This window comes from Mastigoproctus giganteus, chromosome 7 (assembly GCF_048544385.1).
Source record: "Mastigoproctus giganteus isolate SK-2022 chromosome 7, ASM4854438v1, whole genome shotgun sequence".
Lineage (NCBI taxonomy): Eukaryota > Metazoa > Arthropoda > Arachnida > Uropygi > Thelyphonidae > Mastigoproctus > Mastigoproctus giganteus.
This window is the reverse complement of record NC_143581.1, coordinates 54,046,533-54,059,583: the sequence shown is the minus strand read 5'-3', so window position 1 is coordinate 54,059,583 and position 13,051 is coordinate 54,046,533. Positions and strand designations below refer to the sequence as shown.

The 13,051-nt window shown below is 34.6% G+C and overlaps 1 protein-coding gene across 1 annotated transcript in view; it reads left to right on the top strand.

Moving 5' to 3' along the window:
• LOC150082901 (lysine--tRNA ligase-like) overlaps window positions 1-13,051 on the top strand; it is an 85,785-nt gene that overhangs the window by 45,427 nt on the left and 27,307 nt on the right. Inside the window, exons 9-10 of the mRNA XM_090376903.1 lie at window positions 2,422-2,584; window positions 9,623-9,790. Of these exons, the coding sequence (XP_090233029.1) occupies window positions 2,422-2,584; window positions 9,623-9,790 (331 nt within the window). The remainder of the gene's footprint in view (window positions 1-2,421; window positions 2,585-9,622; window positions 9,791-13,051) is intronic.

Sequence of the window (13,051 nt, the reverse complement as noted above, 5' to 3'; positions counted from 1 at the left end):
TATAATTCAATAAATAAACTACAAACAGACATAATTTGGCCTTAGTAGTCCTTGTGTTGTTAAACCAACAAGAACAGTGAGATGGCCCACCATCATCAGTTTTTATTCACTGTCTTCTATTGCTGCTTATTAAGCATGTTATATTTCCAAAGGAGGTTTCAGTTCTCTTTGATGACTGGAAGAATTTCCAAGTCCTCTTTAGTTGAGGCTGAAGCTAGCCAATCTCAGGCAAATAGAATAGGAGTTGTTTTTTTTGGTTTTTCATCCTGCACAACATGCAAATTGGGTTGTCTCGACATTTCTACAGATGAATATACTATGTGATATGAGCAACAACTTCAGTTTGCCATTAAAATAATAATTTTAAAAAATTTAAATTATTATTCAGTGGAATGCTCTTCAAAATTTATGCATCCATTTTTATAACTGTATAACTTCCTTTATGGCTGTTAGATTGACCTCTTGCCAACTGTGCAATTTTCCTTCCTTTATACATGAGGGTGATATAGTAGGCTTCTTGTAGTCCTCTGTTTTGAAGTAGCCGGAGACTTGGTGAAAGACACTTTCCTGAAAGTTGAACAATTTCAAAAAGCGTCTTCATTGTTTAAAAATTCTATTTCAGTGCTTAAAGAAACTTCAGAACTCTGTTTTTTTAATCAGGGTATAGCTTCTTCAGGTGTCTTTCAATTTAATTGATTTCATTGCATCATTCTGAATTTTCATTTAACTTATCATGCACATAAGCACTGTCTCATTAGTCAGCAAAGATATGAATCTTATTTTTAAGTAATTTTATGATTACTGCAGGGAGTTTTTTCTTTGTGTTCAGGATGCAATGAAATGCATGAGAATTACAGCACCATGAAATATTGTTACACATTTAGTCATGGTTTTCCTTTGAAGTTCATCTGGTCCTTAATGCCCTAGTGGGTGTGTAAATTTATTGGTTTAATTGACACACATGCACTTGGAAAAGTTATCCCATTTATAACCTTAAAAATTAGCAAAAAGTAATTCAAAATTGTGAAACTTCTTGATATTACCTTTATTTTCAATCTATTATGAACACAGCTATGAAAAATCCATTTTTTATATTATGAATATATATATATATATTTAAATTATTTTTTTAAAATAAAACCCTCTCTGATGTACTTTAAACATGTTTTTTTAGTGCCACTAACATGTCTAGTACAGGTTTAAACAATTTATCACTTTAATAATGAAACTTAATTATTATTATTAAATCACTTTAATAATGAAACTTTAATAATTAATAATGAATTTTGACTGCAGGAGCTACAAACTTTGAAATAGAATTTTTAAACAATTTATACAGCTTCATAAATGCTTTTAGAACAGCAGATCCATTTCTCTAATTGTTGTTCTAAAATCATTTCATGCTGGTCCTTAACAACCTAAATTCTCTATAGTTCTAGGAATCTTATTAAGAAAATGCTATAGTTTCCCAACACCATTCTGACACTTGCTTAGCAAATTCAACAGTTTGTTATTCTGAACAGCTGTGATGTATAGAATGGGGAAATTTCCAGAAGTTGTTTCATGGGTTGAATTGTTGCCACCCCCTTCTCCAAGCCCTATTCCCCAATTCCTATCGATCCCTAAAATCTTCATTTACTCACTTGTGTTGTCCCCTCAACTATAGTGTTTTGATACTGGCCATTTTTTTTTTTAACCTTCAGTTCAATTGAATACCAGACGGCCTTACAAGCTTCATTTTTTGTAGAAATGCAAATAAAACTGTACTATATTTTCCACACTCCACCATATGAATTTTGACTGCAAGAGCCACAAGCTTTGAACTGTCATGCCAAAAAAAAATGTGTGAGAACTCATATTGATTAGATGTTTTCAATTCAGGTTTTGATTCTAGAGTTGTCATCAGTGGAAAGTATTAAATTAGGATAATCGCATATAGCATTTTAATGAAAAGTCTTGTGCACCCTATATGTAAGCTTTTATAGTACTTTACATATTATTCATGGTAGTACATCATTCTTTTTGGATAGTTTCAGTTTACTGCTCAGATAGTGATAAATATTTGAAGTTTTATTTTGAGTTTTGACAAATTTCCTTTAATAAGAAATGTGACAATATACTCATTCTTCTATTTCTTATCTTTTCACTGTTTAATTAAATTAGTATTTAAATACAAACATAATTCAGCCAATGGTGAATATATTTTATGAAATTCATCTCCTAATAACTAGAACATTAGTGCTTAGTATTTGAATGTAATTTACTAAAATTTCTATCCTACTTATCAAAACACAAATGTATAGCTACTTTGGACCCCAAAAAAACTCTGAGTACTCCTTAGACATAATCCCCTCTCCCAGACCAAATTTCTTTATTTGATTGAAGATTTAAAAACTCAATTTAGATTGAATTTATTTTCAGATGTTGGTAATAGGAGGAATGGACAGAGTTTATGAAATTGGCCGGCAGTTTAGAAATGAAGGCAGAGATCCCATTCATAATCCTGAATTTACTATGTGTGAATTCTACATGGCTTATTCTGATTATAATATCTTGATGGACATTACAGAAAAACTTATTTCTGGTATGCAGTAAAATATTTTTTCTCTATTATTTGTATGAATATTGCAACTAGCACACATAACATGAAATTGTAAGGTATATTTCCCTGTAGAATTTCATTATAGGAGCACAACCTGCACCTTCTGTGTAATTTTTTTATGGGAAAATTATCTTTACTGAACTCTCTCATAAGTGAATTTCTTATGGCGAGTTTTCAGTAGGGGTGGGCTCAGTGGTGGAGTTTTATTCAGCACTGTTCATGACCTGCTTTTGAAAGGTTATCAGGTTGGGTTACAATACAAAGCAGAGGCACTAAACATATCCTAGGCATAAGTCCATTATATTGTCCATAAAGAACAGATCTTGAAAAAATTTAAGTGAAATGGGTACTAAACAATTTTGAATGCAGTCAGAGGGAGAGGGCAAATTGTACACAAATGCTTTTAAATATTAATTTCTTCTTGTTTTGATTTGGTTGCCCATCGTTAAAGTAAAAAACTATTTTCAAAAATGACACTAGAATTTAAAGAAATTAAAAATAATAAAAACTAAAAAAATTGTAAAAAAACATGTAAAAATATTAAAAAAACTCTATTTTTTTTTTTTTTTTGAACCAGTAATATCCTCTACATCCTTTATGTATCACTTGATTTAATCAACTTTTGAATCTGAATTCCTGAAAATTTTAGCTTTTGGAAGAGTACATCATACCTGTCTGCCATTCCAATCAAGAATTGGAATAGAATGGCAGACAGGTGTAACGTACTTCTCCAATTTTCAAAACTGACTATCAATCTATTAAAACCATGTGTGCTTTTAGCTGGAAACAGATAAGAGATGGCAACATGTACTGGAAAAATTTTAAGACAATTTGTACATAAAGGATACTTTATTTGAAGTGTACTTGAAATGACCCTCGTAACCATAGATCTGTGTAAGTACTCAGAGCCTGCACATGTAAAATGCAGATCACATTGTTCATTCCAGAAAGGGTTAATGTGCATGTTTTGCTTTGTATGACAGGACATAATCAATTATGCTAAGCAAGGAATATATATGATATTTAAAACGTTTCTGGCCCATCGTATATTTTATTATTTGAAAATAAAATAAATGTGATAATATTAAAACACAAATATATCTATGAATGCATTTAATCCAGTTTTTAGAGTAATATCTTATTTATTATTATTTTTTTAAGGTTTAAAATGTCGTGTCATAAAAGAAGAAAGTCATCCAGTAATGAAATATCTTTTTTTTATTTTTTGAAAGGACTGTCTGAGAAGCAAATCCATAAGGATATAATGGGCATATTACACAATGGTTGTCCATCATACAGAATCATCAGAAATTGAGCTGCTAAATTAGTTAGTTAGTTAGTTATTTGGTTTTTAGGAGCATTAGCAACTAAGGCCATATTGCTCCGGGGATATGCGGTGGTCATTCCCTGACCTTTCCGCATCCTCCGTATTTGGTGGTGAAGGGCTCGAACCCTGGTTCCACTGGGTTTCACTGGCCCCATACGCTATGGAGGCGCCTATGGGGCCAGTGAAGTTCATGACCTGATTTTATAAGATTATCAGATTGGGTTACAATACAATATATAAAAAGCAGAGACATTAAACATATCTTATGTATGCAAAGAATTGAACATGAAACTGAAACAGGGACTAAAAGGAAAGGACAAATTGTGCATGCAGAGACAGTTCTTGTAGAATTTTTCCATTGTTCAGAAAAGTATATCAGCCAGTTGGAGACCACAGATGAAACTTGGATTCATTACTGTGATCCAAAGACCAAAGAACAATCTATGGAGTGGCATCATGAAAGATCACCATGCTACAAGAAATTTCAAAGGACATCATCAACTACCTGAATGATGGGATCAATTTCTTTTTTATACAAAAAGTGCAATATTTATTGATTACCTTCAAAAAGGGTAAATTCATTATGGATGAGCATCATTGTGCCAGAAGAGTTTCCCTCTTCCTGCATGACAGGAATAAAACTTAATTACTTTAAAATATTAACAGTTTCCTTGTTCTGATAAAAGTTCTGACTTAACTGTATTATACATATCTTATGTATTATAGTTATGTATTATAATCATATGAATTGAATTTTAAATAAGAGTTCTATAAGTGAATTTTCAGTAGAAATTTTTATTTTCATAATTACCTTTTATAGTAACTCATTAGATATTTCAAAAAGGCTCACAGTTGTCAGAAGGTTGGGTTGCCTATACTGGGCCTTAAAATGGTGTAACATCAAAGTTGAACACCCACACACAGAGTTACAATTGTAACTTTTCTTTAATCTAAATTATTTTTACAATTTATAGATTATAGAAGATATATTTTTACAATTTATAGTTTTATAGAAGTACCTGGATATCAAAAATATAATGAATATCTTTAGTAGTGTCAGTGATCATATTTGCATATGAACACTGGACTCTACAGTGTGGAGGATCCCCCAGCCTATGCTATGCAGTGTTATGTAGTTACCTTTAATTAACTACCTCAGCAAAACTTACAATTCTACAGACTTTCTTCCCAACAAAATGTTTTTCAATTGAAAAATTTCAGTTGGTAGAATTGAATTGTGTCATTATTGTCAAGAGAAAAAATGTGCTCTTTATAGAGCCTTAATCTTTTTTGTTTTGTGTAGTATTTATCAAGTCAAAGATCAGCTTAAGCTTTTATAATTTATTTGTATTTATATATATTTTGTATTTTTTATTTATTTATATTTTCCAAGGTTTTGTTTAATCTCTTAAACTGTGAAATCTGCTGATCATGCGTGACTGAATACACTTGCATAAACTAATGTGTTAAAGAGCAATAAGCAAGTCGCAGAGTAAGGAGGCAAAAAAAAAGCAGGAAACTGACTTGAACATATTATTTATTTTTCAACATAATCACCAAAAATATTTATACACATGTCCTGTTGTTCTATCAAATTCTGGAAACTGTATAAAAGACATTGGCCAATTTCATAACCAGCTACATATCATTTTCAATCTCCTCATCATCAGGAAAACATTTGACAACAACCTGTTGTTTAAGTGGACCAGAGAAATGGAAATTTCCAGGGGCAAGGTCATGGCTATAAAGAAATATTCCAAGACAAGTCCCATGTGATGCATATTTGGTTCAGATTGGAACCTATTGCATGGTCCATTGGAACCTATTGCATACACACACCTCTTGAAAATTTCAGCTATCATGCTCTAGGGTGACCAGTATAAACATCCCACAGCATCTGTTACATTTGGGATCCCCACTTTGTAGATTGTGAGATATACATGGCTCGTGGAGTTATTTTGAGTGGCTTGCAACCTTGAGATGACAAGCATTTCTTGAAACTGCTTAGAGTTTCTCTAAAGGTTAGTGGGGAAAGTGGAAAAAATTTTTCATATCTTTCAGTAGATAGGAGTGAAGGTTTAAGTTTAGGAGAGTGTGCAACATTGATCAACACAATAGATTCTATTGAGTAGCAATTATGAGAGGTAAGAAAGATTGAAATTTTAATAAGTTCAAGAATTATAATCATATGAATTGAATTTTAAATAAGAGTTCTATAAGTGAATTTTCAGTAGAAATTTTTATTTTCATAATTATCTTTTATAGTAACTCATTAGATATTTCAAAAAGGCTCACAATTGTCAGAAGGTTGGGTTGCCTATATTGAATCCTCAATTGTGACCCATCTATCAGCTCAGATCACTGATTCCACTAGGACCACAACTGCGTCATTCAGTTTCAACTGGATCTCCTGATCTGGCATAGTAGTCTTGAAGTATCGAATATCCTTGGAAATGTTTTCAACCCAGTTGTAAAAAGCATTACATGATAAATAGCTCTCCCCGTCTGCTGGGAGCATTTCACTGTGAACATCCTTGTCTAGATATCCTTTGGCTACAGAAAATGCACACCAGCATGTCTTCATACTTCACCTGTACAATATAGTCACCATCTTTTACCATATAAGACTTAACTATTAACTTGTGAAAATGCAAAATTACAATGTTTTATACCATTGTGGAATGTTCTGCCACTGTTTTCAAAAACTTGATCATTTTTGTTTAGTACTTACAGAGTTTGTGACTTACTGATTGACTCACTCTGTATTTTATCATTAGGCATTAAAGTATGACATAGCATACCTAAAAATTTCCTGGATGCTGCACAATTTGCTGTTGTCAAATTGCAAGTTTCAACCTAAATCTACACATATATAGAAGTTTGTTTATCATTTACACATTTTGTTGATATGTTCATTTTGAAGCATATTTATTTTATCACAGTTTTTGAATGTGAAAAATTGCCAAAGTTAGAACATAGCACAAACATAATTTTGCCAGTGCTTTGGGAAATTTGCTTCTGAAATGCTTGGAAATTATGCTTTGGATTTATGGAAAGGATTCTCCATCTCATTCTACTGAGTTTGAATGGCATCATAAATCCAAGGAGGGAAGAGAAAGTTAGCTGTTGATGACCATGCCAGAAGACCTTTAACTGCTCTTGTATTGAGAAGCACTGTGTCAATAAAGTTGTAGAAGCTTTAAACATTTCACACAGAAGTTGTCATGGAATTTTAAGCAAAATGATTTTAACATGTTAGCATTAGCATTAGTAGAGGCATTTGATGCAAGAAAGCAAGCTTATGCAGCATCAGCCAAAAAAAAAAAAAAAAAAAAAAAAAACCACTTCCACTTCACCCCTTTGTTCGTTCAAAATACCTGTCCAGCTGAGCCTTAAACTTATTTAGGCTATCAACCTCCACTACAAGGGATGGAAGTCTGTTCCACCAACCAACCACCCGCTGGCTAAAGGCAAATTTCCGCACGTCTATCCTACATCTGTCTTTCCTCAATTTGAATTTATGCCCTCTCAGGTGATTTTTCTGGGCTAGAGGAAGAATCCCATCAGCATTGAGCATGCTTAAACCATTCAAGGCTTTATACACCTCTATCAGATCACCTCGCTGGTGCCTAGTCTCCAGACACTGTAATTTGCAAAACTTAAGCCTTTCTTCGTAAGAGCACCCCTTTGTTCCATTCACTAATCTTGTTGCCCTTCTCTGTACTCGTTCCAGCAGCTCTACATCCTTCTTGAAATGAGCCCTCCAGACCTGTATACAGTACTCTAGGTGTGGCCTGACCATTGCCTTATACAATGGAATAATCACCTCCTTATCCCTGCTGGAAAAATTCCTGTATATCATTGACAATACTCCATGAGCTACTCTTGCAGCCCGTCTGCACTGCTCAGAGAACTTCATATCTGCCTGCACAACCACCCCCAAGTCCTTTTCATTCTCTACCACTGTCAGTGTAGTACCACAGAGTTGATACATTGCTCTGGGGTTGCTGTTTCCCATGTGTAGTACTTTACATTTGTCAATGTTAAATTTCATTTGCCACCTCTCAGCCCATCTGCTCAACCTTTCCAGATCCTGTTGCAGCAGCATAGTGTCAGTAGTGTCCTTGACAACCCTGCCAACCTTTGTATCGTCTGCAAACTTGGACATTAAGCTTGATATACCATCATCAATATCATTTATAAATACAGAAAACAATAATGGACCCAACACTGAGCCCTGAGGGACTCCACTAATAACATTAGTCCACAATGAGCAGTGTCCATTGATTACCACTCTCTGTCTTCTCCCCCTCAACCACCCCTTTATCTATAGCAGCAATTTGCCTCCAATGTCACACTGCTCCAATTTGTGTAGCAGTCTTCCATGTGCAACAGTATCAAAAGCCTTTCTAAGATCCAAGTATATAATATCAAAGTTATTCCCTGCATCCAGTTCTTTTGTGACTGCATCATAGTATCCAATCAAATTGGTCAGGCAAGACTTCCCCTTAACAAAACCATGCTGTGTCTGAGCTATAACTGAAGTCTTGTCTAAATGATCCTGCAGTGCTTCTTTAACCAGTGCCTCCATTAATTTTCCTGGAACAGAAGTTAAGCTCACAGGTCTATAATTACTTGTGTCAGCCTTTGATCCTCCTTTGTGAATTGGGGTCACATTTGCACATTTCCAGTCTATGGGTACCTCCCCTGAGTCCAAGGAAGCTCTCATAATTATGGCTAAGGGTTTGCTTACCTCCTTTGCTGCCTCCTTTAATATAACTGGATAGATCCCATCCACCCCGGGTGCCCGGGCATGTTGGGTAGTTCAGCATACGGTCCCTTGGATACTCATCTCAAGTGCATACAACAAGCAAATAAGTTGTAGCAATTTGATTTGCTGCGATTGAAAAAAAATTGAGCAAGACATATTGACATGGAAAGTGATATTAGAAGTTTTTTTGACTATCATGATATTGCACACTCTGATTTTATCCTTCAGTGTGCCACTGTCAATTTGAAAAGATATATTGAGGTTTTGTGCCAACTGCAAGAGGCAATTCAGAAAAACTGATCTTAAATTACCTCTTGGCAATAGCAACACAGCAATAGCATGCCACAACTTCCTCTTACTTGCCAGACCTCACACCATATGAATTTTTTCCCCCCAAAACAAACTGTTTACAAGGCCATTTCTTCCAAGAAAACAAGAGGTTATTGATGCAGCCCAAGGTGCTATCTAGCCAGCACAGTTCCAGAACTGTTACCAGCAGTTATACTACAACAGCAAAAGTACTCTCAGAAAGCATTTTCTTTAAGCAGTAATGTTTTAAGGAGAGTAATTTTTGGGAATTGCTGTGTCTTGGTTTAGTTACAACATAAGCAACATTCACTTTTGGGCTGATTTATTTAGTCTGTTGGAATCAGTTTTCATTTGGCAGACAGCACCTGTTTAGCATATATGCTGCAATTATCACAGCCTTGCATTGCAAACTACAGATCCTCATCTATGATGTACATTGGTTTTTAATGCGAAAGTTTTGGGGAAAAGGGTATATTTTGTTAATTTCTTCTTGAATGTAGCTTTTAAAATTTTGGTCTATTTTGATATGATTTGAAAATTCATTGACCTTCATTTTGTTTATTGGAATTAATTTTAAATGCTTTCTTAATTTATACTTTAAAACAAATTGTAGGTATGGTGAAGAACATTACAGGTGACTTTAAGCTTATTTTGCATCCAAATGAAGCTGAAGAGGTGGAAATAGATTTTTCTCCTCCTTTTAAAAGAATTAAAGTAATTGAAGCTTTAGAAAATGCATTGTGCGAAAAGTTGCCAGATCCTCAAGACCTTGGAAACCTTGGTTAGTTTTTACTACTGCAAAGTAAGGAAAGCAATTCTTTAAAGTCATTTTATTACGTTATGTATAATTTTGACTACTACTCTTTAAAAGACCTTAATCATAATTAATGTGATCCAGCTGTCACTGTAGTATAAAACCAGCCTTGCTGGCCTGTTTCTGAACTACAGTGCCTACAGCTTCCAAGGAAGCCATGTCATAAACTCATTGTAGTGCTGGTTTTACTTTAGGCTGTTCTTGTCATCTATGAATTACTACAGGATATAGTGCTTATAATCCTCATTATAATATTTCAAATATTTTCTAACTTAATTATGTAAGTGAATTAAAATATTTATTACCAGAAAAGCAGAATACAGTCAAACTGACTGAAGTGGTTGAGTCCTGAAGTCCTTGGGACAGCAGAAATTTTTGTACATTAGATATCACTTTAAAGCTGTTAATGAGTATTAATTATCTCTTATTATGAATTAAGTAATTCAGAAAAGCTTTATTGCAAAATGTAAATATGGGATTAAGACAGAGACATAAATAAATATGTTATAAAAGTAATTCTTGTAATTTACAAGAAGTGTTAAAAAAAAGAATTGAATGAAGATTTTTTTTTCTTCTGAATTAATAGCAAGTGATGAAATTCTATACCATCCATAGGGAATGAATGACTTAAATTTTTCCATTCAAAGGGCCGTAGGTTGAGGATTATAATTTTTCTGTTTAATTTCTTGCAGGTGACTATGGTTACAAAATGTTACTATAATTTTCCTCTACTTTTATGATTCATTCTGTTTTTATTAATCATTCAGTTTTGTCATACTTTGATATTTTCCTGTAAAATGTGAAAGGCACATATTGGTCACAGCTGATTTATCTCTTTATTAAACATGTTGATCATGCTGTATGGGCTGTACGTTTTTTGAGAATGGTTGTAATTGCCTTGAGCAGGTTTTCTAAGAATGGTTGTTATTGCCTTGAGCAGTCAACTTTGATATTGTTACTGAAACAATATTATCCTTATTGTTTCAGTAGCAGTTTGTGTTTGTTACCATTAGACAAAAAAAAGTAACATAAATAAAGCAATGGATGGATGGATGATCATACTAACTTTGTATTTATGACAGTGTTGTAGACTGCTATATTTATTGCTAATATACTGGTTAAATGACATGGTAACATAATGGAAAGGAACACTTCACTCTCTGAACTTTATATAGGAATTTAATATGCCAACATTTAAACACTTCTGGGGGTGTTTTGCAAGGTATAAATATAAAAATAGTGGTAGTTATGTATGAGCAATAGAAAATTAAAAATAACATCAACGAGATTAATTATCCAATGAATATAAACTTGAGCCAAGACTGAAAAAACTAAATTAGTTTTTATTCACTAACCAGTCATTATTTTCACATATATTGTTTGATTTTTTTTTCTTTGTAAGCTAATACATTTTATTCAGATGTGGACTTTAAAAAAAATTAATCTTACAAAGTACTAACAAATAATTGATGGCATTTGAGACCTAGAAATATTTTCATCATAGTGAAATTTACATTAAAATATAATTCTTTATAAATACTGTATTTCCTGGAGACCAGTGCCTCTGCTCAAGATGCATGAAGTTAGATAAACTATAATTGCTCTTTGCCTTCGACAAAGTGTATAGATGCTCCATTAGCAGTTAGTGGATACACTTCTTTTACACTTTATTTAGATTTTAGTTGCAAATAAAAAACAAACTGTAAATATGAAAACTCAAAACTTGCAACTAAAGTAACAAAAACTGAATGATCATGCTATTGCACATTTTTAATTTAATTGGCCGTTCATCTGAGGCAGCATTAAATTAGACACTGCCTAAGGTTTTCCATTTCAACCAACAATGAGATAGGTCACTTCACATTTCTTAATTTATGTGTTCTGACCTATGTGATTACACCAATGAGTTTGTTTGTTATTTGGTTTTTAGGAGCATTAGCAACTAAGGAACAAAACTTGCAACTAAAGTAACAAAAACTGAATGATCATGCTATTGCACATTTTTAATTTAATTGGCCGTTCATCTGAAGCAGCATTAAATTAGACACTGCCTAAGGTTTTCCATTTCAACCAACAATGAAATAGGTCACTTCACATTTCTTAATTTATGTGTTCTGACCTATGTGATTACACCAATGAGTTTGTTTGTTATTTGGTTTTTAGGAGCATTAGCAACTAAGGCCATATTGCTCCGGGTATATGCGGTGGTCATTCCCTTGACCTTTCCGCATCCTCCATATTTTGTGGTGATGGCTCGAACCCCAGTCTAATCAAGAAGCGTGTGCTACGCACTGCTGCTCCTTCCCACCTGGCTACGGAGACACCTACACCAACGAGCCAAAGCATTATTATCAGCAAGTCGTTATGCAAATCGAAGGAACTGCAGGTGAACTATGGTGTGGGTTGGAACACTGTATAAAAAACATCTGATACTGAGCTCCGTTAATCAGTGTTACTCTTGTTCTTCAGATGGGAAAGGCAGTGGACTTAAGCGAGTTTGACAAAGGCCAAATTGTAATGGGCAGACAATTGGGTCAGAGCATATCCAAAATGACACAGCTGATGGTATGCTCACGGTCAGCCATGGTTAGTACCCACCAAAAGTGGTCCAAGGAGAGGAAACCCATGAATCGCCAGCGAGGTGTTAGACAACCATGGCTCATCAATGCTCGAGGTGAGCAAAGGCTCTCCCAGATGGTACGTGGCAACAGAAGGGCGACTGTGGCACAACTCACCTGTAATTGGAATGCTCATGATGGGAGTAATGTGTCGCAACACAGTACATTGAACCCTGCTGAAAATGGGGCTGCATAGCCACAGGCCACTCCGAGTGCCCATGCTAACCACGGTTCACTGGTGACAGCACCTATAATGGGCACACGAGCATCAAAGCTGGACCTTGAGTGATTGGAAGAAAGTCATCTGGCCCGATGAATCATGCTTCCTGTTGCACCATGTGGATGGCTGGGTGCATGTGCATCGTTTTCCTGGGGAAGTGATGGCGCCTGGATGCACCTTGGGGCGAAAACAAGCCGGTGGTGACGGTGTCATGCTTTGGGTGATGTTCTGCTGGGATACCCTGGGTCCAGTCATCAATGTGCCAGGCACTCTAACATCTACTACCTATGTAAACATCATTGCTGACCAGATACACCCTATCATGGCAGTGGTCTTCCCCTCTGACAGTGCCGTCTTTCAGCAGGATAATGCACTATACCACACCACCCG